The sequence below is a fragment of the Chrysemys picta genome, chromosome 9 (assembly GCF_011386835.1).
Source record: "Chrysemys picta bellii isolate R12L10 chromosome 9, ASM1138683v2, whole genome shotgun sequence".
Classification (NCBI taxonomy): Eukaryota; Metazoa; Chordata; order Testudines; family Emydidae; genus Chrysemys; species Chrysemys picta.
This window is the reverse complement of record NC_088799.1, coordinates 61,650,138-61,676,072: the sequence shown is the minus strand read 5'-3', so window position 1 is coordinate 61,676,072 and position 25,935 is coordinate 61,650,138. Positions and strand designations below refer to the sequence as shown.

Genomic DNA, 25,935 nt, shown 5'->3' with positions numbered 1-25,935 from the left:
CCCCCTCCTACTGCCTGAGGGGGGCGGGGGGCAAAAGAAGCCCTCTGCCTGTGTCCTGGGCCCCCTGCCCAGGGCAGGTGGAGGGACCCAGGCTCCCCACATCTGCCTTCTGGCTGGGGGGCATGCCTCGGAGCCGCAGCCTGCCCATGATAAGAGTCGGGCAGGCAGCTGTGGGGAGACGTGGTAGACCCTCCACCTGCCTGCAGTGCGGGGAGGCCCCCAGCCTGTGTCCCCGCCCAGCCCGCGACTCCACAGCTCCTCACTGCTGCCCGCACAGCTCTTACCATGGGCGGACTGCAGCTCTGAGGCCTCCAGCCAGAGCCGGGTCGACAAGAGCCACGCGGGCAGCTGTGGTGAGCCGGCACGTAGATGCGGACTCTCCATCTGCCCTGAGCTAGGCGGGGACATGGGCCTGGGGCTGCTCTCAGACCTCCTGCAACTCAGGCAACTGGAGGGTCCACCACAGCTCCCCTCAACTGCCCGGACTTCTTGGCTCGGCTCCACGCTGGCCTGGCCAGGGCAGTGGGGCCTTTGGGGGCGAGAAGGGGGGGGAGGAGGGGAATGGGGTGAGGTCTGCCTCAGTGAAAAGTGGACATGCCAGGCCCCTCAACTTTCAAAAAGTGGGAGGGCCCTGGCAATGTGGCGATCCCCCCCGGTTCCTGCACCACTGAGAGGAGGCCATTCCTGCATCTTAGCAGGGGGGTAGACTTTATGACCCTTGCGGTCCTTTCTGACCCTCTTGGTCTATGGTTGTGATGGGGGCATGTGGGGCAAGCTGCCTCCCAGACAACCCAGGGGCCTAGGGGCCTTCGCTGCTGCCACACTTGCCCTGAGCACAGCGTGGGAGCCATAGCAGCCTAGACACGAATGTCTAAGAGCCTCTGGGTGATGAGCAAGCGTGACCCCGACACTCACCGCTTCCTTCCAGTGAGGGAGCTGATGGCCTCCAAGAGCTGACTATGCCGCCTCTCCTCATTACCATCCCCCTGGCACACAGGAGACAAAATTAATGCAGCCCGCACTGGCACAGCCCGCACTGGCACAGCCCTTCGGCACCTAGCCACGAGGAGTCCCTTCAGTCACCAGAGAGGCTCTGCCCTGCTCCTACAGCAGGTCTGCAAGGGGGGCAGCGGGCTGGCCTTCAGTTACAGGCCTGATCCCTGGAGCGGAGTGCCCACAGTGCCCACTTCTGGCACAGTGCCCACGTCACCAAACACAAATGTAAGCTCAGCCTGAGGCCCCACCACCACCACATGTCTTGCTCCCACTGCCTCTCAAGTCCTCCCCGGGACCTCCCTCCACTACACTGCCACCTTCATACACCCACGATGACCTGCCCCCCCCCGGCTGTCTCGCTACCTGCCCCATTCTACCTCACTAATTTTACTACAACACAAGAGAAGACAATAGAGCTCACTGTATTTACCCCCCAGGGCAGGACAACGCTCCCGCCCCCCGTGGGAGACCTGAGCCCTCCTGTCAGCAACAGCCTGGCATGCACTCGGGGTAAACTACCAAACGCAGCCATGCCTTGAGGTCACTGCCCCAGTGCTGGGGCGCAAGAGCCTCTCCTACCTCATCCTCACTGGCGCTCACAGGGTGGTCGCTCCGGAACAAATCCTCCTCTGCCATTGGCCACCCCAGGAAGATGCTGCAGGGGAGACACGAGCTAGGCTCAGGCTTGGTCCCCTTGGCACAGGATCGCACAGGCTACGGGGCCAGCCAGGTCCTGCGGGACAAGCTACCTGGGAAACTGGCACTTAATAGACAGCACAAGCCTGCCAAGGATGCTTTAGTCAGAGATGGGACCGGGACCAGGACCAGGCCTAGGGTGACCAGATGTCCCAATTTTTTAGGGACAGTCCTGATTTTTGGGTCTTTTTCACATTTGCTGTCTGGTCACCCTAACCAGGCCCCGACTCCACCCCGGGGGGGACCGGGAAGTCCGGCTCCCTCACAGTAGCCCAAGGCTACTTCATCCTCCCCGCGGCAGGGCGGAGCCAGCAGAGCCCGTCGGGGACAGGCTGTCCCCAGACACCGCGGCAAGCCGGAGGAGAAACCAGCCCCCAGGCCCCTCACCTCCGCCGTGCGCCCAGCCCGGCTCCCCGCCCGGCCAGCACACGTGGATAGGAAGAAGTACTGCGGGACGCAGGTCGCAAAGCGCCGCACTTCCGCCCCTCACAGAGCTGGCGTCACCGCGAGCCGCGGCACTTCCGCCCCGCGCTGCGCACGTTAGCTCTGGCTGTTGCCATGGCAGTGGGGTCATGGGAGGCCTGGCTGGGCTGGTACTTCCTGCGGCCGGCGCTGAGCGCTCGGACCCGGCCCGGGGGAGCCAGCGTGCGGCCCCTGGCGCTGTGTCCCCGGGGCACTCGGCCCCGGCACCATCCCCCGCCCGGGGTGACCCCTCCTCTCCCAGCCTCGCCGCCTCTGGGACTCGGCCGGCTCCTCGCGTTGCGCCCCGTGTGGCCAGCCAGCCCCAGCCCGGGGAGCGCCCAGCCCCGCGGGACGCGCTGCTAGCGGCACGGCGGTGGGACTGGCGCTGACCGAGCTGGCGGCGGCGCTACTGCTGTGGCCGAAGAGCGTTTACCAGGAAGCCCCTATGGAAAAGGATAAACCATTTGTGCATCAGTCACTCGGCCGAATTGCCTCTACTGGGGGAACCTCTCTGGGCCCAGGCAGTGGGGTCTCCATTTTATTTTGTATCTCTTGGGGCCCAGGCAGCCCATTCAGGCTGCACCCATCTAGGCCCCGTCCGACTTGGAGAACGGGTTAAAAGCAAGATGCTAATGGATTCAGAGTGAATTCAGAGAAAAATGTTAGACAGTTTCATTCATACCCCCTGGATCCAGATGCACAAAAGTATTTCCAACCAAATCCATCAATCTTTTTTTGGCCTGAACGGCATGTTACCCCTACAGTGTTAGATGATCCCAGTCAGGGTCGGCTCCAGGCACCAGCTCAGCAAGCAGGTGCTTGGGGCGGCCAACGGAGAGGGGAGGCAAGTCTGGCTCTTCAGCAATTCGGCAGCAGGTCCCTCACTCCCTCTCAGAGCAAAGGACCTGCCGCCGAAGAATGAAGCGACGGCGGTAGAGCTGCCGCAGATTGCGATCGCGGCTTTTTTTCTTTTGCTGCTTGGGGCGGCAAAAGCCCTGGAGCTGGCCCTGATCCCAGTGGCCATCTCCTGCACCTTATCAAGAAGAGTCTATGCATGGGACTAGACCTTCACCAGTTCTGTACCAGGAGGACATTCAGTTGTCTGATCCAGCGCACACAGATATTTGGGGATTGTTTGTCCCATTTTTATCACTAGGAGTTAATATCAGACAGGTGGATCCTGGAAGTTATTGCATATGGTTACACAATTCAAATCAAGACCCTTGCCCCCAACAACTCACCCATTTCATCTCTGGGCAGAGATCAAAGTCATCTCATTTTGTTAAAGAACAAGTTTTGATCTTTGGTGCAGTTAGGAGCGATAGAGACAGTTCTGCAAGATCACAGAGGGAGGGTTTATACTTGCATTTTCTAATTTAAAAAAATATGGGGCTTTGCCCTCTTTTGGATTTAAGGAAATGAAATATTTATATAAAGAAATTTTGTTTCTGGATATTAGAGAGAACTTCTATAATCCTTTCACTTTGTCTTGGGGATGAGGTTGCTGCTTTGGATTTAAAAGATGAGTGTTTCCGTAAAACAGTATCATCTGAAATACCTCCTTTTCATGGTATGAGAGGTCCATTTTCAGTACAAGGTCCTCCTTTTTTCTTTATCCATAGCTCCTCAGCTGTTTACAAAATGCCTGTTGGTAGTGGCAGTGTACATAAAAAGGCAGAGTATGTATGCGTACCCATTCCTAGATGACTGGGTAATAAAAGCATCATCCAGGGAAGACATTCTAATACACCTCTACCTCGATATAACGCTGTCCTTGGAAGCCAAAAAATCTTACCGCCTTATAGGTGAAACCGCGTTATATCAAACTTGCTTTGATCCGCCGGAGTGCACAGGCCCCCCGAGCACTGCTTTACCATGTTATATCCAAATTTGTATTATATCGGGTCGCGTTATATCAGAGTAGAGGTGTACATGTAAATCAAATATTTTCTCTCTTTACCAGTCTGGAATTAGAAATAAAATGGAAAAAGTTGTGTTTAAACCTTTTTCAAAGGGTCTGCTTTATAGGGGTCATAGTAGAGTCTACTGGAAAGAGGTTTTCTCCCACAGGAGATATATATAAAATATATAATCCTCCAGTTTCTATAGCAGTCAGTTCCCCTTTTTCTTCAGTTCCTGGGTCTGTCAAACACAGCAGTGCCACCATATGCTCATCTTCAGCTGAGATATCTTCAGCACTGGTTAGGAACAAGTTACAGACCAGGTTTGCATAGCATGCATCACAAAATAGTAATTCCACAGCAGGTGTTAATGTCACTCATGTGGGGGACAGACACTCAAAAATACAATGAAAGGTACACTTCTTAATTCTCCTCCACCATCAGTAACACAAACCTCAGAAAAACAACGGAGGAGTCTGGTGGCACCTTAAGAACTAACAGATTTATTTGGGCATAAGCTTTTGTGGGTAAAAACCCCCACTTCTTGAGATGCATGGAGTGAAAATTACAGATACAGGCATAAATATGCTGGCACATGAAGAGAAGGGAGTTACCTTAAGGTAAGTCTCCCCTATCGCTCCTACCTTAAGATAACTCCCTTCTCTTCATGTGCCACTATATTTATACCTGTATCTGTAATTTTCACTCCATGCATCTGAAGAAGTGAGGTTTTTACCCACGAAAGCTTATGCCCCAATAAATGTGTTAGTCTTTAAGGTGCCACCGGACTCCTCATTGTTTTTGTGGATACAGACTAACACGGCTACCCCCTGATACAAACCTCAGATGCAGCTACACTATGTTGGGGAGCTCATCTGAAAAACAATGTTAGGGCTTATTGGACACCCCAAAAAAATGTACATATCAGTATTGTTGAACTGAGAGCCACAAGACTAGCTCTAAAGTCCTTCCTATCTCAAGTCTAATACAAAGTACTTCAGGTTGTAACAGACAATGCGATGGCGCTACATTATCTGAACAAACAAGGGAGGGGAAACTTATTCTATAAAATTATGCCTGGAGGCAAAGAGGCTTTGGAAATGGTGTACAGAACATGACATTCACCCAGTATCAATTGGTGTAGGGGTGTGTGAATGGGTTTGTGGTCCACTCCCTAGTGGTCACAGTCTCTGGCAGTCGCTTCATCCAGTGATTGCAGCCAAAGGGGAGGTAGGGGAACCTGGACCCTCCTGCTCCACCGGGTTCTGACCCAGGGCCCTGTGAGACTTGTCTGGTGCCTTGCACCCTGAGGGGCCGCAAGTCAGCCTCCCTGGGTCACTTCCTACCTCCCCTTTTCTTGCACTGGGGGCTGCAAGGTGTCCACATAAGCACCAGTTCGCAGGTTGCCTACCCGTCTCCAACCCGTAGGAGCTGCTGCTCGACAAACATTCCTTCTCCCAGCCTGGGACTGGCTATGTCCTGGTCCAGAGCCCCCAGACCAGGTCCTTCTCCCTACCCTGTCTGGCCCAACTGAGCCACCTGGCTGGTTGGCTCCCTTTTCAACCCCACCTCCAGTTGGAGCATGCTCGGCAAGGGCGGAGGGGTGAAGCCTCCTGTGCCCAGAATTGCTCTTTAATCCTCTGCTGTCCAAAGAAGGGTTTTACACTGTGTCACATGGGGGAACAAAACACGCTTGCAGATTAACATGTCAAATGCACAAATGGTCTGTGAAGGAAGTAGTAATAACACACCTCTCCAGTTTATGGGGGAATCTGATAATATACTTGTTTGCCTCCAGCAGCAACAGGAACGGTCAAAAATTTTGCTCCAGAGCAGGCAGAGACAAGGAATCAATATCAGGTGCATTTCTGATACACTGGTGTCAGGGCTTAATGTAACCATTTCCCCTCAGTCAGAGAGTGATAAACAAACAACAGGATAAGGCCAGAGTGATTTTAATAGTGCCAGCATGACTGAGGGTATGTCTACACTACGGGATTAATCCGAATTTAGATAATTCGGATTTGAGAAACAGGTTGTATAAAGTCGAAATGAGTGCGGCCACACTAGCACAGTAATTCGGTGGTGTGCGTCCAAGTACCGGGGCTAGCGTCGATTTCTGCACCGTTGCACTGTGGGTAGCAATTCCATAGCTATCCCATAGTTCCCGCAGTCTCCCGCGCCCATTGGGATTGTGGGTTAAGATCCCAGTGCCTGATGGGACAAAAAACATCGTCACAGGTGGTTCTGGGTACAGCCTCACTTCCTCCCTCCCTCCCTCCCTCCCTGCATGAAAGCAACGGACGGCAGACAACCATTTTCGCGCCTTTTTTCCTGGGTGGGTGAACACTGCAGACTCCATACCACGGCAAGCATGGAGCCCGCTGAGGTCAAGACAGCACTCATGAATATTGTAAACACCTCGCGCGTTCTCGTGGAGTTTATGCTCAGCCAGGACCAGAAAAACGAGGAGAGGAGGCAGCGGCGGCGGCAGCGCAGCGACAAGCATGATGAGGACATGGACACGGACACGGACACAGAATTCAGTGAAACCACAGGCCCCGGTGCTTTGGAGATCATGTTGTTAATGGGGCAGATTCTATCCATGGAACGCCGATTCTGGGCAAGGGAAACAAGCACAGACTGGTGGGACCGCATAGTGTTGCAGGTCTGGGACGATTCCCAGTGGCTGCGGAACTTTCGCATGCGTAAAGGCACTTTCATGGAACTTTGTGACTTGCTGTCCCCTGCCCTGAAACGCCAGAATACCAAGATGAGAGCAGCCCTCACAGTTGAGAAGCGCGTGGCGATAGCCCTGTGGAAGCTTGCAATGCCAGACAGCTACCGGTCAGTCGGGAATCAATTTGGAGTGGGCAAATCTACTGTGGGGGCTGCTGTGATGCAAGTAGCCAAAGCAATCACTCAGGTGCTGCTACGAAAGTTAGTGACTCTGGGAAATGTGCAGGCTATAGTGGATGGTTTTGCTGCAATGGGATTCCCTAACTGTGGTGGGGCAATAGACGGAACCCATATCCCTATCTTGGCACCGGAGCACCAAGCCACCGAGTACATAAACCGCAAGGGGTACTTTTCAATGGTGCTGCAAGCACTTGTGGATCACAAGGGACGTTTCACCAACATCAACGCGGGCTGGACGGGAAGGGTTCATGACGCTCGCGTCTTCAGGAACACTACTCTGTTTAAAGGGCTGCAGCAAGGGACTTACTTTCCGGACCAGAAAATAACCGTTGGGGATGTTGAAATGCCCATAGTTATTCTTGGGGACCCAGCCTACCCCTTAATGCCATGGCTTATGAAGCCATACACAGGCAGCCTGGACAGGAGTCAGGAGCTGTTTAACTACAGGCTAAGCAAGTGCAGAATGGTGGTAGAATGTGCATTTGGCCGTTTAAAAGGTCGCTGGCGTTCATTATTGACTCGCTCTGACCTCAGCCAAAGAAATCTCCCCATTGTTATTTCTGCTTGCTGTGTGCTCCACAATCTCTGTGAAAGTAAGGGGGAGACCTTTATGGCGGGGTGGGAGGCTGAGGCAAATCGCCTGGCTGCTGATTACGCGCAGCCAGACACCAGGGCGATTAGAAGATCACACCATGAAGCGCTGTGCATCAGAGAAGCTTTGAAAACCAGTTTCATGGCTGGCCAGGCTACCGTGTGAAATATCTGTTTGTTTCTCCTTCATGAAAACCCTCCCCCTTTGCTGACTGATTTTCTGTAAGGAACCCACCCTGCCCCTTCCCCCAGCTTTCTTTCAAACCAAATAAAGTCACTATCATTTAAAAATCATTTATTCTTTATTAATAGATTAGAAAAAGAGGGAGGGAACCCAGGTGGTATTTGGGAGGAGGATTGCTGGGAAGGAAAAAGCCACAAAGAAAAGGTTAAAAAAATGACAGCCTTTTGCTTGGGCTGTCTACTGGGGTGGAATGGGAAGGTGTACGGAGCCTCCCCCCCCGCGTTCTTACACGTCTGGGTGAGGAGGATACGGAACATGGGGAGGGTGGAACGGGCTGAAGCGGCAGTCTGTTTTCCAGCAGCCGTTCCTGAACCTCCACCAGACGCCGGAGCAGCCCCAGCGTTGCATCCTTCATCCTCTGGTCTTCCTGCCGCCATCTCTCATCTCGATCGTCTCTCCTCTCCTCACGTTGGTCCCTCCTCTCCTCACGTTGGTCCCTCCTCTCCTCACGTTGGTCCCTCCTCTCCTCACGTTCACTGACTTCTTTCCTATACTTTGAAACTGTTTCCTTCCACTCATTCAGATGAGCTCTGTCACTCCTGCTGGATTGCATAATTTCAGAAAACATCTCGTCTCGCGTCTTCTTCTTACGACGCCTTATCTGTGATAACCTTCGGGATGGAGGAGGGAGGCTTGAGGAATTTGCAGCTGCTGTAGGGAGGGGAAAAAAGAGAGAATTGTTTTAAAAGCTACATTTTGAAGAACAATGCTTATACTCTTTCACGGTGACCAACACTGTTCACATTACATAGCACATGTGATTTCTGTGCAAGGTCGCATTTTGCCTCTTAATGCTGAGTGCCTGTGGCTTTGCTGCTAGAGATCACAGGTCTGGGCAACAGAATTCGGCTTGCATGCGGCCATGGTAAGCTTCTGCGCCGTGCTTTCCCACATACCAAGCATAGCTTGTAGAGTGCTGCAGAAGCCTGGCCAATCTCAGCCAGTTGGGGGGGGGGCAGTGTGGTGGGGCTTGTCTGTTAACATTCAGCAGCACCAGAAAACAAACTAACCCCCCCCCCTCGCCATGAATTCTCTGGGATGATCACGGTACCCCTCCCCCCACCGCGTGGCTGGTATCAGGGAAGATCCCTGCAGGCACCAAACTACCCCCCCCCCCCCGCCGCCGCCCCCCCCCTCGCCATGAATTCTCTGGGATGATCACGGTACCCTCCCCCCACCGCATGGCTGGTATCAGGGAAGATCCCTGCAGGCACCAAACTACCCCCCCCCCCGCCGCCGACCCCCTCCCTCGCCATGAATTCTCTGGGATGATCACGGTACCCTCCCCCCACCGCGTGGCTGGTAACAGGGAAGATCCCTGCTAGCCAAACGCGAAAAACTCAGGGCCAATTTCCCATCTGCGCTTGGCTAACTGCAGGGAAGGATTTATTTTCCGCCACAGGCAAACAGCCCAGTAGGAACGGCCACCTCTGTCCCCTTAATTAAGTTCCCGTATTTCAACCAGGTTACCAGGAGTGATATCACTCTCCTGAGGATTACACAACAAGATAAAGAACGGATGTTGCTTGAATGCCAGCAAACACCGGGACCATACGCTGCCAGGCTTTGTCAGGCAATGATACCAGATTACTTGCTGCAAGCATGGCGTGGTCAAGTGTCCTACCATGGAGGAGGGAATAAAGATGCACTGCCCAGAAACCTTCTGGCAAGGCTTTCGGAGTACCTCCAGGAGAGCTTCATTGAGATGTCACTGGAGGATTTCCGCTCCATCCCCAGACACGTTAACAGACTTTTCCAGTAGCTACAGACTTTTCCAGTAGCTGAACTGACCGCGAATGCAAAGTCAGGCAAAGTAATCATTAAAAACCGTTTGCTTTTAAAACAAGTTTTATATTTTAAAAGGTAAACTCACCTGAGGTCCCTTCCATGGGGTCAGAGTCTTGGGTACTGGCTTGGGAGGCTTGGGAGGGTACTTCAGTCGGGGTGATAAAAAGATCCTGGCTGTTGGGGAGAAGGGAGTGCTGTGTGCTCTCTGCAAGCTCATCCTCCTCCTCCTCCTCCTCCTCTACCCCATCGGCAGAATCCTCAGGCGTCGAGACTATCCCCGACCCAGAATCCACGAACAAAGGTGGGGTAGTGGTGGCAGCCCCCCCAGAATTGCATGCAGCTCGGCGTAGTAGCGGCATGTCCGCGGCTCTGACCCGGAGCGACCGTTTGCCTCCTTTGTTTTTTGATAGGCTTGTCTGAGCTCCTTGACCTTCACGCGGCACTGCTCAGAGTCCCTATTGTGGCCTCTCTCCATCATGCCCTTGGAAATTTTTTCAAAAGTTTTTGCATTTCGTCTTTTAGAACGAAGTTCTGCAAGCACTGAATCCTCTCCCCATACAGCGATCAGATCCAGTACCTCCCTCACGGTCCATGCTGGTGCTCTTTTTCGATTATCAGCCTGCATGGTTACCTGTGCTGATGAGGTATCTGTGGTCACCTGTGCTCTCCACGCTGGGCAAACAGGAAATGAAGTTCAAATGTTCGCGGGGCTTTTCCTGTCTACCTGGCCAGTGCATCCGAGTTCAGATTGCTGTCCAGAGCGGTCACAATGATGCACTGTGGGATAGCTCCCGGAGGCCAATACCATCGAATTGCGGCCACACTAACCCTAATTCGAATTGCTAAAATCGATTTTGGCGCTACTCCGCTCGTTGGGGTGGAGTACAGAAATCGATTTAAAGGGCCCTTTACATCGAATTAAATAGCGTCGTTGTGTGGACGGTTACAGGGTTAATTCGAATTAAAGCTGATAAATCCGAATTAAAGTCGTAGTGTAGACCAGGCCTGAGAAAACTATGGTATCCGGACTTGATTCACCTGCCAAAAGGATTAATGGAGCCTCTGCCACTGCCACCGCACTTGTCGCAACAGACAAGGATGGTCTATCGTCCAGATCTTCAATCCCTTCATTTAACTGTGTGGGGAATAAGACTGTGGCAGGGCTAGAGAAAAGTTGTTCGTTAGAGGTGCAGAATGTACTGTTACATTCTAGAAAAGAGTCTCAGACTCATAGACTTTAAGGTCAGAAGGGACCATTATGATCATCTAGTCTGACCTCCTGCACAACGCAGGCCACAGAATCTCACCCACCCACTCCTGTAACAAACCCCTAACCTATGCCTGAGTTATTGACGTTCTCAAATCGTGGTTTTAAAGACCTCAAGGTGCAGAGAATCCTCCAGCAAGTGACCCGTGCCCCACGCTGCAGAGGAAGGCAAAAAACCTCCATGGCCTCTGCCAATCTGCACTGGAGGAAAATTCCTTCCCGACCCCAAATACGGCGATCAGTTAAACCCTGAGCACGTGGGCATGACTCACCAGCCAGCACCCAGGAAAGAATTCTCTGTAGTAGCTCAGATCCCACCCCATCTAACATTCCATCACAGACCATTGGGCATATTTACCTGCTAATAATCAAAGATCAATTAATTGCCAAAATTAGGCTATCCCATCATACCATCCCCTCCATAAACTTATCAAGCTTAGTCTTGAAGCCAGATATGTCTTTACCCCCACTACTCCCCTTGGAAGGCTGTTCCAGAACTTCACTCCTCTGATGGTTAGAAACCTTAGTCTAATTTCAAGTCTAAACTTCCTAATGTCCAGTTTATATCCATTTGTTCTTGTATCCACATTGGTACTAAACTTAAATAATTCCTCTCCCTCCCTGATATTTATCCCTCTGATATATTTATAAAGAGCAATCATACCTCCCCTCAGCCTTCTTTTGGTTAGGCTAAACAAGCCAAGCTCTTTGAGTCTCCTTTCATAAGACAGGTTTTCCATTCCTTGAATCATCCTAGTAGCCCTTTTTTGTACCTGTTCCAGTTTGAATTCATCCTTCTTAATCATGGGAGACCAGAACTGCACACAATATTCCAGATGAGGTCTCACCAGTGCCTTGTATAACGGTACTAACACCTCCTTATCTTTACTGGAAATACTTCGCCTGCTGCATCCCAAGACCGTATTAGCTTTTTTAGCGGCCATATCACATTGGTGGCTCAAGTAAATGCTATAGTCATAAATGGAAAAGGGTTTTGCTGTGGATTTTTATGTGTGATCAAGATCCATTTACAGCACCACTTAATTGTAGAGTATTTGTTGTATCTTGAGAATGCATGTCTTTCTTTATCTTCAGTTAAGGTTACTCTCTCATCCTTATCGGCATGCCGTGTACCTGTGGAGAGTAAATCAACTTTTACTAATGGTACAGTCAAGACATTTTTTAAAAGCTTTAATAACTTATACCCCTCCCCCCATAAGATACCCTTTGCCCTCTTGGGATCTGAATTAGTTCTGTCCCATTTAATGAATCCTCCCTTTGTACCTTTGGGGAGCTGTTCTTTATTCAGTCTGTCTCTCAAAAGAGTATTTTTGATAGTGATCATGTCGGCAAGGGGTATAAGTGAATTACAGACCTGAATGACTATCCACCATTCACTGTTTTTCATAAAGACAGATGGGTTGTAAGGATCCATGGGACCAGAACCCAGCTCTGCAGAGGGGCCAGCACAGCAGCTGTTCCCACATCACCATTATGAGGGCATGCAGAGCCACTTCCAATGAGCACTGGGGAGATTAGGCAGGAAATACCATCCAAAGGGTCAAGAGTGACAGCACCTTGCAGCCCTCTGATTGGCCATGTGCTCTATTTAATCCTGGAGGGTGCCCCAGGAAGTTGTCTGGGCAACCACATAGATTTCTGGCCTGCTGCAACTCCAGACCACACCTTTCTTTCTGATCTTCAATGTCTGGTTACAGCATAGGCATGCGCATGGGGTGTGCCGGGTGTGTCCAGGCACACCCTAATGCAGGGGTGGGCAAATGGCTCCCCTCTCCAGGCGCGGCAAGCCGCGGGGTCTGCGCTCCCTGGCTGGAGCGCCTGGCTGAGCGCAGCAAGCTGCCGGCCCCTCCCCCGCCTTTCTCCCTCCCCATGAGTCCTGCCGCTGCGCGCACAGCGCTCTGGGGGCCAGGGCTGCACGCTCCCGTGGGGCAGGGTTTGGTTCCACGGGGAGGCAGACACCTACCCCCTCTCCTGGAGCCATGCTGCCCCATGTGCAGTGCTCTGGGGGCCAGGGCTGCGTGCGCTCCCGCGGAGCACTGTTTGGCTCTGCGAGGAGGCTAGGAGCCTCATCTCATGCCATGGTAAGGAGTCTGGGGCCAGGGGGGTTGGATAAGGGGTGGGGGGAGTCAGGGGTGTGACAATGCGGTTCTGGCGGAACCCAACTGAGAGTGCCAACTCAGGACAAATTGCTCAAATAGGGCAGTTATAACCCAAGGCTGGGGTTTTTCCACCTCTAAGGCAACCCAAACCAGCCAGACTAAGACTTCGGTCTCCCCCACTGGCTAACCACAAGTCTCACAAGCAATCTCCTTAGACACTCCAGTTTCCCAGTATTACCACCAGTGCCACACGTTATGGGGACAAATAGTTATAAAAACCAATACCCCAGTAAAAGAAAAAGGTTCTCCTGATCCCAAAGGACCAAGCCCCAGACCCAGGTCAATGTACAAGTCAGACCTTACCCACAAATCACGCTACTGCCAATCCTTTAGAATCTAAAATCTAAAGGTTTATTCATAAAAGGAAAAAGATAGAGATGAGAGTTAGAATTGGTTAAATGGAATCAATTACATACAGTAATGGCAAAGTTCTTGGTTCAGGCTTGCAGCAGCAATGGAATAAACTGCAGGTTCAAATCAAGTCTCTGGAATACATCCCCAGCTGGGATGGGTCCTCAGTCCTTTGTTCAAAGCTTCAGCTTGTAGCAAAGTTCCTCCAGAGGTAAGAAGCAGGATTGAAGACAAGATGGAGATCAGGCATCAGCCTTATATAGTCTTTTCCAGGTGTAAGAACACCTCTTTGTTCTTCTTCGAGTGCTTGCTCATATCCATTCCATTAGGTGTGTGCGCGCCGCGTGCACGATCGTCGGAAGATTTTTACCCTAGCAACACCGGCGGGTCGGCTGTGGAGCCCCCTAGAGTGGCGCCTTCATGGCGCTGAATATATACCCCAGCCGACCCGGCGCCCCCTCAGTTCCTTCTTACCGCCCCTGACGGTCGTTGGAACTGTGGAGCGCTGCTTAGCTGTTCTCCACTTTCCCTAGCTTTTCTTGTTGTATCATAGTTGTAGTTATAGTTATAGTCTTAGAGTTTGTTGTAAGTTAGTTAAGTAGTTGTAAAGTTGTTCTAAATAGTCCAGGGGGTTAAGGGGGTCGTCTCCCCCCTTTCTCCCCCGGCCGCGGGGCCGGGCTCATGCCCAACGCTCCCGGCTTCAAGCTGTGCGCCTCCTGCGCTAAACCTATGCCCACGAGCGACCCGCACGAATCTTGTCTGAAGTGCCTGGGAGAGTCACACCAGACAGACAAGTGTAAAATCTGTAAGGCCTTTCGTCCGAGAACGAAGAAGGAGCGGGACTTTCGGCTCAGGCAACTTCTGATGGAGGCGGCTCTTAGCCCGGACGCTCCTTCCACGAGCAAGGCCCCGGCACCTAGCACCTCGGTGCGCAGTGCCCCGGCGGCACCGGCTGCGACGACCACGCGAGTGGCGTCAGACAAGCCTCCCCGGCACCGGACCTCGTCGGCACCGCAGACACAGCAAGTGCCTCGGCGCCGGTCCTTATCCCCAGGGCATAAAAAAGCCCATAAGACGGGGACATCAGTGCCGAAGACGCCAGTTCCCCCAGTGTCGGGGGTAGAGCCGCGTCCACCGGTGGAGCAACGGAAACAGTTGCCTCCGGCACCGTCGACTCCGGCGCCGAGGCCGTTGAGTCCGGTGCAAATAGCGTCTCCCCCCAGGCCGGCGGTGATACAGTGCCTCCCGTCGACTCCAGAGACCTTCGCGGCGGCGAGAGACTTAATAGCTCTCACGGAGCCGGCACCGCCTCAGCCACCGGCACCGACTGCACCGTTGACTCGCCCGGTCCAGTCGAGGGGGAAACCTGCTTTGATGCGCCCACCATCACAGGGGCTGGAACCTCGGCACCGGTCCAGGTCCCGAAGCAGGTCCCCACGCCGCTCGCAGTCCCGGCGCCGAATATCGTCTCGGCACCGGTCGTACTCGCGGCCAAGATCTACTTCGCGGCACCGCTCCACGTCTCGGCACCGCTATGATCGTCGGCACCGATCAACGTCGAGACGTAGTTCTCGGCACCGCTACGGTCGGCGCTCGACGTCGAGGGGTCGCTCCCGGCACCGGGCATACTCCAGGTCCTCGTCGAGGTCCAGATCCGACTCCCGGCACCGACGAGGTCATCGGCACCGGTCGCGGTCCCGGCACCGATCGCCGGCACCGCGCGGAGATAGATCATCTCCGGACCGGCACCGTGCGGCACCGCAGCCCACCGGGATGGTTTCATCTCTCTCGGCACCGCCATGGCCGTCTAGATCGGTGTCTCGCTCCTCGGAGGACTTGTCGAGATCGGCATACCCCCCTCAAGGGCGCGCCGATGAACAAAATTTCGGCCACTGGCAGGAGATGGCAGAGGACCAATCTCATGGACCATCTCACTGGTCGTTTTGGACCCCGTGGGCATACCACCAAGAACAAGGGGCTCCAATACCATCGACCTCTCGCTCGGGTCACTCGGTTAGAAGGGCCCCAGAATCCACCATCTCTCGGCCTCCGCCAGGAGGCATGGAGGCTTCGGTGTCCACGCCACCCGACACCAGGGACCCAAGTGCAGGTGATGCCCCGGCCCAAGAGCAAGGGGATCAGGACCCCCCCTTGGATCCGGTACCACCGGAGGCATCCTCTTCCTCCTCTCCGGACGAGGCAGTGGCGGGCACTTCATGTACGGGTCCCCCTCCGATAGATCTTCGGGCTCACCAGGATCTCCTGCGTAGGATGGCCCGTAATATGGACCTGCAGGCGGAGGAGATAGTGGAGGTGCACGACCCGATCGTGAACATCCTTGGAGCAGATGCCCCATCGAGGGTGGCGTTACCTCTGATCCGCACGATCCAATCGAATGCGGATACGATATGGCAAACTCCTGCCTCCATTCCACCCACAGCGAGAGGGGTGGAAAGAAAATACTTTGTCCCCTCTAAGGACTATGGGTACTTGTACACCCACCCCCAACCGTGCTCACTGGTGGTGGAATCAGTGAATGCACGAGAGCGCCACGGCCAGCAGGCTGCAGCGCCTAAATCAAAAGAGGCTAAGCGGCTCGACCTGTTTGGCCGTAAGGTCTACTCAGCCGGAGGGCTACAACTGAGAGCGGCGAACCAACAGGCGTTACTGAGCCGCTACAATTTCAACTCCTGGAACTCTATGGGGAAGTTTAAGGAGTTGATTCCCCAAGAGTCCAGGGAAGAGTTTGGAGCCATGGTAGAGGAGGGCAAGAAGGTGGCTCGGACCTCCTTGCAGGCCTCCTTGGACATTGCAGACTCAGCGGCGAGGACCCTGGCTTCGGGCATCGCTATGCGCAGGATCTCCTGGCTTCAGGTTTCGGGTTTGCCTCCGGAGCTGCAGCAAACCCTACAAGATCTGCCTTTTGAGGGGCATGGATTGTTCTCGGATAAGACGGACTCCCGCCTGCAGAGCCTCAAGGACTCGAGAACAATCATGCGCTCCCTGGGGATGCATGTTGTGGGCCCCCAGCGCAGGCCATTTAGGCCGCAACCTCAGCGCTTCTACCCCCCCCCGCCTCGTCAGAGACAAGACTCGGCCCGGAGGCGAGGGCGAGGTGGTAGAAGAAGGTGGACCGGCCCTCAACCCGGCCAGAACCAGGGGCCACCTCGACCACCTTCAGGCCCCAGGCAGAACTTTTGAAGGTGCGGTCGAGGACGGCGCCCCAGTCATCCCCCAGGATCCAGCCCCCTCCTTTCGGGATCGCCTCTCCCACTTCCACCGTGCTTGGTCCCTTATAACTTCGGACCGTTGGGTCCTCCGCACGGTGGAGAGGGGATACGCTATCCAGTTTTCTTCTATCCCCCCCTCCTCCCCCCCTTCCCCGTCCCTCTTCAGGGACCCTTCTCACGAGCAACTTCTTATACAGGAAGTTTCTACGCTCCTCGCTATGGGGGCCATAGAGGAGGTTCCAGTGGAATTAAGGGGCAGGGGATTCTACTCCCGTTATTTCCTCATCCCCAAGTCCAAAGGAGGTCTGCGACCCATCTTGGACTTGCGCGGACTCAACAAATTCGTAGTAAAGTTGAAGTTCCGCATGGTCTCTCTGGGGGCCATTATCCCTTCCCTCGATCCTGGAGACTGGTTTGCCGCCCTCGACATGAAAGACGCATACTTTCACATCGCAATTTACCCGCCTCACAGACGCTTCCTGCGATTCCTAGTAAGCAAAGTGCACTATCAATTTGCAGTCCTTCCCTTCGGCCTATCCTCGGCCCCAAGAGTGTTCACGAAATGTATGGCTGTTGTGGCAGCGTACCTTCGTCGGCAAGGGATACAGGTGTTCCCGTACCTAGACGACTGGCTGGTACGCGGTCGTACCAAGGAACAAGTTCGCGCTCACGTCCACATAATAGTGCGCACATTCAACAAGTTGGGTATCCTACTCAACAAGGACAAATCCACTCTAGAACCTACCCAGAGAATAGAATTCATCGGTGCGGTTCTAGACTCCAGACGCGCACAAGCCGTCCTGCCAGACAATCGCTTTTGCACCATCACGAGCCTCATCCAGGGACTCAAGGCCTTCCCAACTACCACGGTGAGGTCGTGCCTTACCCTCCTGGGTCACATGGCTTCATGCACGTACGTAACCAGGCATGCCAGACTTCGGCTTCGCCCACTCCAGACCTGGGTGTCATCAATATACCGCCCACATCGGGACAGCCTGAATATGGTGGTCACAATCCCGAACTCGGTCCTGACCTCCCTCACATGGTGGCTAGATCACAATGTGGTTTGCGAGGGGATGCCGTTTCACGCCCCACAACCCTCTCTGCACCTGGTCACAGACGCTTCATCTCTGGGTTGGGGCGCCCATCTCAACGAGCACCATACCCAGGGCCTGTGGACTGCACCTCAGCTAGCCCTACACATCAATGTTCGGGAACTGATGGCGGTGCGCCTGGCGTGCCAGGCATTTCTCAATCTCCTACGTGGCCGCTGTGTGTTAGTTCTCACCGACAACACCACGGCCATGTTTTACATCAACAAGCAAGGAGGAGCACGTTCGTCAATTCTATGCCAAGAGGCCATTCGCCTGTGGGACTTCTGCATCGCCCACTCAATCCATCTCACGGCATCGTTCCTCCCTGGAGTCCAGAACACTCTGGCGGACCGGCTCAGCAGGTCCTTTCAAACGCACGAGTGGTCTATCCGTCCGGACATTATACATTCCGTCTTCCAGAAGTGGGGGTTTCCCCACATAGACCTGTTTGCATCTCGAGACAACAGGAAGTGCCACGTGTTCTGCTCCCTGCAAGGTCGAGCTCCGGGCTCCCTCTCGGATGCGTTTCTCCTTCCCTGGAAAGACCACCTGTTTTATGCCTTCCCTCCGTTTCCTCTGGTCCACAAGGTACTGCTCAAATTGCGCAGAGACCAGGCACAGGTAATTCTGATCGCTCCAGCGTGGCCGAGACAACATTGGTACACCACGCTGTTGGAACTCTCGGTTCGGACACCGATCCCGCTTCCGTTGTATCCGGATCTCATCACGCAGAACCACGGCCGGCTGCGTCACCCCGACCTGCAATCACTCCACCTCACGGCGTGGCTGCTCCATGGTTCACCCAGGCAGAGCAACAGTGTTCTCACTCTGTCCAACAGATTCTGCTGAGCAGTAGGAAGCCCTCAACACGGACCACATACTTGGCCAAGTGGAAGCGGTTCTCCTGTTGGTGCGAACAGCGAGCCACGTCCCCGTTGCACGCACCTATCCCTCTCATTTTGGAATATCTCCTCTCCCTAAAACAGCAAGGGTTGGCGATATCTTCAATTAGAGTTCACCTGGCCGCTATATCGGCCTTCCATCCAGGGGAACTCGCGTCCTCGGTATTCTCTAACCCGATGGTCGTTAGATTCCTCAAGGGCTTAGACCGGATGTACCCACAACAACGTCACCCCGTTCCGACGTGGGACCTCAACCTGGTTCTCTCCAAGCTCACAGGTCCTCCATTCGAGCCACTGGCCACCTGTTCACTTCTGTACCTGTCCTGGAAGACAGCCTTCCTCGTAGCCATCACCTCAGCAAGGCGCGTTTCTGAACTCAGGGCGCTTACATCCGAGCCCCCTTACACAGTTTTCCACAAGGATAAAGTGCAGCTTCGTCCACATCCTGCCTTTCTCCCTAAGGTGGTTTCTCCATTTCATATCAACCAGGATATATTTCTCCCGGTTTTTCACCCTAAACCACATGCTACTCGCCAGGATCAACGTTTGCATTCCCTGGACGTGCGAAGGGCCCTGGCCTTCTATATTGACCGCACAAAGCACTTTAGAAAGACGACGCAACTCTTCGTTGCAGTGGCCGACCGAATGAAAGGCTCACCGGTCTCCTCACAACGCCTATCCTCCTGGATTACGTCTTGCATCCGGACTTGCTACGACCTGGCAGGTGTCTCAGTACCACACCTCACCGCTCACTCCACGAGAGCCCAAGCTTCCTCGACGGCTTTCCTGGCGCAAGTTCCGATCCAGGACATTTGTAGAGCTGCGGTTTGGTCGTCAGTCCACACGTTTACAGCTCACTATGCACTAGTGCAGCAGTCCAGGGACGATGCTGCCTTCGGATCAGCAGTTTTGCACACAGCAATGTCTCACTCCGACCCCACCGCCTAAGTTGGGCTTGGGAGTCACCTAATGGAATGGATATGAGCAAGCACTCGAAGAAGAAAAGACGGTTACTCACCGTTGTAACTGTTGTTCTTCGAGATGTGTTGCTCATATCCATTCCAAACCCGCCCTCCGTCCCCACTGTCGGAGTAGCCGGCAAGAAGGAACTGAGGGGGCGCCGGGTCGGCTGGGGTATATATTCAGCGCCATGAAGGCGCCACTCTAGGGGGCTCCACAGCCGACCCGCCGGTGTTGCTAGGGTAAAAATCTTCCGACGATCGTGCACGCGGCGCGCACACACCTAATGGAATGGATATGAGCAACACATCTCGAAGAACAACAGTTACAACGGTGAGTAACCGTCTTTTCTTAAATTACAGCAACATGGAGTCTGGAGTCACATGGGCCAGTCCCTGCATACTTTGCTGAGGTACAAGGCGTATCTGCCTTCTCTCAATGGGTCCATTGTATAGCTGATGGTCCTTAAGGGGCCATCAAGCAGGCTAGGCAGAGCTAATCTCAGCTTGTCTGGGATGTCACCCAGAAGCATAGCATAAGTTTGCCATACAGACAGTATAGAGCCAATATTCATAACTTCGACTACAAAACTGATACACACATATAGACAGCATAATCATAACCAGTAAACCATAACCTTGTCCTAGACACCCCATTTGACCCCCTTTATACAAGATTTGGGTGCCACTACAGGACTTTGGTTGCAACAATGATCTATATGGTCCCAGTTTATGTCAATAACGTCACACCCCCAACGCAAAATTGATGCAGGAAGGGATGACACAAACATCACTGACTGCATCCCAAGAGCTCCCCATCCTGGGTTCTGTCCCACTACAGCTAGTATTGGGTTAGAAGCCATACCAGTGTATAACAGAAATGGTTTATCAAAATTATGTTCAACCACATGATTGAACCTCTTTACAAACTCAAGGTAACACTTAGTTAGAAAAATAGTGGATTGGATCTGCTCTGGCAGCATGGTTCCTGTATGTGTCATGTGATCTTGCCAAGAGCCAAAGAAAACTGCTATCTTATCCATACAAGCCCGGGCCAATGTCCGGAACCCAATTAACATCGAATAAATGCAGATATCAATGTTCTTCATAGTCCAGGACTCTTGGCATTTAGCCATGAAAGCAATATGGTAGTGTGCCTCAGTCTTCCTTTTCATACAGCACATTAGGTCTGGACTGTCCTTTCCCCTGTGAAAAGTTCCCATATTGTTTATATGCATTGCCTGTGAAACCCCAGTGTAACAAGGCCTTTTAACATAACGTGTGTTTTCATGTATTCCTTTTAACATGTTTAAGGAATTCTCCAAAAGATTAGGCACATTGTATATTTTTACAGTTTGTGGCAATAGCAACACATTAATTACAAAATCTAGCAATAACAACAAGTTCATTGCAAGTGTCCATCTACAGTCATGTTTGTCATGCCACCCCTTTGGCTCAATACCATTGGAGTTTGGGCATTTTAGGGTTAACCTGCGGCTTCCCTTTGCAAAATTCAGTTTTCTCTTTCCTCCTTGTCCTGCAGGATCAAACCCTGATTTCTCTTGCTTAACAGAATTCACTGGCTGATGGGGTGGGCCCTCTTTGCTAACAGCTATTAGCAAGTCCTTCCTTTCCCAGCCAGGCAAGTAATTTACACTACCCCAGACCAGAGCCAGTCCACCAGTTTTCATATTCGTAACTGCTATCATCTCCAAGGCTGGATTCTGTCTTAAAGAGATACCACACAAATCCAAAGAGTCTGCGGGTGAGAGTTTGCTTCCTCTCCCCCGCATCCTCAAGCATTTAGCCATAAAACTGCTCTGCTCTGACACATCAGTAACCAAATCTGTCCTCAAACCCTGAAGCACAAACTGCTCATTTAAAGAATCAGAAAGGAGACATTCCTGTTCCAACACCATTGTCTCCCCAACAAGTTGGCCCCACACAGCCACTTGGTTATAGGGATGCCTCAATTCCTTAACAACTTTTACTTCCTCTGAGACCTTCTCAAAGCTACCCACACTGGATCTTTTACAAGGAAAGTTAGTGGATCCCTTCACAACAGACAATTTTTGGCTGCTAGGAACTGAAACTTCCTTGATTAAATCACTCTCACACCCTTCAATTGCAGGGAACTGCTTGCACCGAGTACCATGAGGATTCCTTTCTCCAGGAGCTTTTCTAAGCAGCAATTCACCCCTCACAGAAATTCTGCCCTTACCCTCTTCACCTAGGGCTTGCTCTAAAGGCACACTTTCCTGAGCAACAACAGACTCTGTCTGGGTCTTACTTACATTCAGGATCACCTTTGGCCCATCAGGCAGATCTCTACACAATCCCCTTTCAGGCGAACCCATAGACTTCCTAGATAAAAGGTTAGAAATACTTCCCTTCTCTTTGCCACACACAAGCTTAGGAATTTTTTCCTTTTTGCTACAAGTTGTTAAACTGTCGGTAGGTAACACAACCAAATGACCTTTCTGCTCTCCTTGTGCCCTGGCTAGGGTATCACCCTGATCAGACAGAGTTGTTACACCCTTCTCCAACCACACATGAGCAACAGGCAAAATACAAGCACCAGAATTGTTTGGTCTCTGGGATTTTGCTAAGCCACTAACTGGATGCAACCTAGTTACGGGGCCATTCTCCCCAGCAGATGCAAACTTAGGACCATTCCCTTCCTGGGCTTTAGTTGAATCCAGAACCAACTCTGAGACAACTAAATTACTCTCAACCATCACAGGCCGAAAGGCACCTTCTGTCTGCTCCACAGACAAAAAAGAGTTGGAGACGCATTTTCCTTTACTAGACATACTGTTTGGGATTTCATTTCCCTTGTCCCAGCACACCGGGCTGTTCACAGACAACTGCTTGGAGACTGGGGTAGCTTCCTCCATAGGCAAGTCAATACCCCTGACAGACACAGGCACATTTCCTTCACTGTCACTATTCTTCGCACAGGAAACAGATAAGGTATAGGGACACTCATCTTCCACTTTCCTTGCCTTCCCAAACTGCTGACTAGATAAAGCCATCAGCTCACAAGACTGCCTAGGCTCATCCAAAATTTCCTGGTTCTCCTCTCCCTTCGCTTGATCTAATTCCAGATTTACTTCTGAGACATTAGATAGACATTCAGAAACTTCATTCACAGCCGAACAGCTACTTTCCAAAGACAAACTTTTGGAGAAACCCTCCATAGGCACAACCTTAGGATCAATCCTCTCTTGTGCCTGGTTTGTATTAACTTGACTGACCATAGCTTTAATATCATTTCCAATCATAATATCCTTAGGGATTATGTCTTTTACTCCCACAACCATGGTGCCCTCCAATCCCTTCCATTTCAGGTGGATTTTAGCCAAAGGCACCCTGACAAAATACTTAGATAAGGCTACAACAGTTACATCTTCACCTGGCAAATAATCTTCCTTCCTGACAAGACTTGCTTTAACCAGAGTAATATCTGCTGCGGTGTCCCTCCATGCCATACACCTCACTCCATTCACTTCTGCACTGCTAATAAACTCTGCGTTATTTCCCCCATATTTAGCTTTAATGTGAGTTTTAAGGTCAAATCCTTCAGAGACAACAGAAACAGCATTTGCACACAGGGCACCAATGCTGGGCTCTGTGTGGCTTGCCTGTGAGTTTACAACAACAGGGTTGGCATTGGCCGTGGCATTTGGGGTTGCTGGTTTTGGGCTGCCCTTCAGTGTCGGGCAGTCTGGTCTCATGTGGCCCAGCCTACCACAGCGATAGCATGTAACCTGCTGGGGATGTGAGTTCCTACCCTCCGGGCCCCCTTGAACTCCTTTAGAAGAGTCAGGTTTATTTTTAAATCCTTCCCTCCTCTTGAACTGGGGAGAATGGTGATCAGTTTTCCCCGGGGTTTTACACCCTTCTCGAGCCCTGTTTTGGGTATGGGCATCCGCAATCTCCGCCGCCCGTAGGACTGACTCAGGGTCCCTGTCACACACCGCTGCTCTCACATTGTCAGGCACAATGTCTAAGAACTGTTCCAAAGTTATTAAATCCAGCAGTTTTTCAAAACTCCCATGAACCTTGGCTCCCATAACCCACTTTTTAACAAAACCCATCAGCTTATGAGCACATTCTACAAAAGTACAATCCTTAGACATTTTAAACTCTCTAAACTTAACTCTGTAAGATTCAGGAGTAACCTTGAATCGCCTTAACACAGAATCCTTAAACCGCTCATAATTTAATGCTTCTTGTTCCCCCAAGTCATTAAACACCTCCCTGGCTTTTCCAGTCAGTCTGGTTAGCAGGACAGGCATTCGCTGACCCTCAGGGATCTGGTACAGATTGCAGAGGCGTTCAAAGGTAGACAAAAACTCCTCTATATCCTCAGTATCATTGTAAATGGGACACATCCTTTCCCAGTTTTTCTCATGGCGGGGGGGAAGTGGAGTACCAGGTGGGGATGACTTTCTCCGCTCTTCCATTACTTGGAGCTGAAGTCTGGCCGTCTCCTGTTCAGCAACGAGCAGCTCTAGACGTCCCTTACGAGCTCTCTCTTCTCTCTCATCAGCCTCCTTCTTTCTTTGATCAGCTTCTTTCTCTCTCTCAGCAGCCTCTTTCTCTCTCTCAGCAGCCTCTTTCTCTCTCTCTCTTTCTAACTCTGCTATTTTTTGCTTCTCCAGCAATCGAAGATCTGCTAGCTTCTGTTCATGCTCAAATTGCAGTTGACTTGTCACCCTTTGCATCCTAATTTTTTCTGCATCTTCTGCAGCCTCAGGTAAGGGCTGTGCTCTTGCCCCCTGATCACTGGCTATTAGCAGATTTCTCAATTCTTCCTTTGTAGCTTTCTTTCTAAAGCTTATCCTCTTTTCTGAACACAAATTTTCCAGGGCTTTTTGCCAAGTCCCTCATATGCTCTTTGCTCAGCCATTGCAGCAGCTCTTTAACCAACAAAACTCTCAATCCCAAAATTCAAATTTGGATAGCGTGGGGTTCTGACCCAAAGCTTAATTGACCTGGTTCTGTGGATCCAAGCACGACTACGCCACTGTGACAATGCGGTTCTGGCGGAACCCAACTGAGAGTGCCAACTCAGGACAAATTGCTCAAATAGGGCAGTTATAACCCAAGGCTGGGGTTTTTCCACCTCTAAGGCAACCCAAACCAGCCAGACTAAGACTTCGGTCTCCCCCACTGGCTAACCACAAGTCTCACAAGCAATCTCCTTAGACACTCCAGTTTCCCAGTATTACCACCAGTGCCACACGTTATGGGGACAAATAGTTATAAAAACCAATACCCCAGTAAAAGAAAAAGGTTCTCCTGATCCCAAAGGACCAAGCCCCAGACCCAGGTCAATGTACAAGTCAGACCTTACCCACAAATCACGCTACTGCCAATCCTTTAGAATCTAAAATCTAAAGGTTTATTCATAAAAGGAAAAAGATAGAGATGAGAGTTAGAATTGGTTAAATGGAATCAATTACATACAGTAATGGCAAAGTTCTTGGTTCAGGCTTGCAGCAGCAATGGAATAAACTGCAGGTTCAAATCAAGTCTCTGGAATACATCCCCAGCTGGGATGGGTCCTCAGTCCTTTGTTCAAAGCTTCAGCTTGTAGCAAAGTTCCTCCAGAGGTAAGAAGCAGGATTGAAGACAAGATGGAGATCAGGCATCAGCCTTATATAGTCTTTTCCAGGTGTAAGAACACCTCTTTGTTCTTAAATTACAGCAACATGGAGTCTGGAGTCACATGGGCCAGTCCCTGCATACTTTGCTGAGGTACAAGGCGTATCTGCCTTCTCTCAATGGGTCCATTGTATAGCTGATGGTCCTTAAGGGGCCATCAAGCAGGCTAGGCAGAGCTAATCTCAGCTTGTCTGGGATGTCACCCAGAAGCATAGCATAAGTTTGCCATACAGACAGTATAGAGCCAATATTCATAACTTCGACTACAAAACTGATACACACATATAGACAGCATAATCATAACCAGTAAACCATAACCTTGTCCTAGACACCCCATTTGACCCCCTTTATACAAGATTTGGGTGCCACTACAGGACTTTGGTTGCAACAATGATCTATATGGTCCCAGTTTATGTCAATAACGTCACAAGGGGACAGGGAGCAGGGTGGGTTAGATGGGGGTGGGATCCCGGGCAGGGGTGTTAGGGGCGGGGGGTCTCTGGAGGGGGCAATCAGGGAGCAGGGGGGGTTGGATGGAGCATGGGAGTCCTGGGGTCTGTCAGGAGGCGAGGGGTAGATAGGGATCAGGGGATAGGGAGCAAGGAGGGTCCTGGGGGGGCAGTTAGGGTGGGGAGGCCTCTGGAGGGGGTGGTCAGGGGACAAGGAGCTGGGGGGGATTGGA

The 25,935-nt window shown here is 52.0% G+C and overlaps 1 protein-coding gene and 1 long non-coding RNA gene across 5 annotated transcripts in view; both read right to left on the bottom strand.

Moving 5' to 3' along the window:
• UTP14A (UTP14A small subunit processome component) overlaps positions 1-2,225 on the bottom strand; it is a 43,057-nt gene extending 40,832 nt beyond the window's left edge. The window contains exons 1-3 of one of the 4 annotated variants that reach the window (XM_005310911.5): positions 2,080-2,225; positions 1,576-1,651; positions 916-986 (exon numbers count right to left, since the gene is read on the bottom strand). In XM_005310911.5, the coding sequence (XP_005310968.2) occupies positions 916-986; positions 1,576-1,632 (128 nt within the window). In that variant the 5' untranslated portion in view covers positions 1,633-1,651; positions 2,080-2,225. Of the gene's footprint in view, positions 1-915; positions 987-1,575; positions 1,771-2,079 lie in introns of those variants that run through there. The other 3 variants (XM_008175172.4, XM_042853363.2, XM_065556340.1) reach the window with 3 other exon arrangements.
• Positions 2,226-4,537: 2,312 nt separating this feature from the next.
• The window catches only part of LOC135973526 (uncharacterized), a 309,693-nt gene continuing 288,295 nt past the window's right edge, over positions 4,538-25,935 (bottom strand). Inside the window, exon 3 of the long non-coding RNA XR_010590413.1 lies at positions 4,538-4,669. This is a non-coding gene — a long non-coding RNA (uncharacterized LOC135973526). The remainder of the gene's footprint in view (positions 4,670-25,935) is intronic.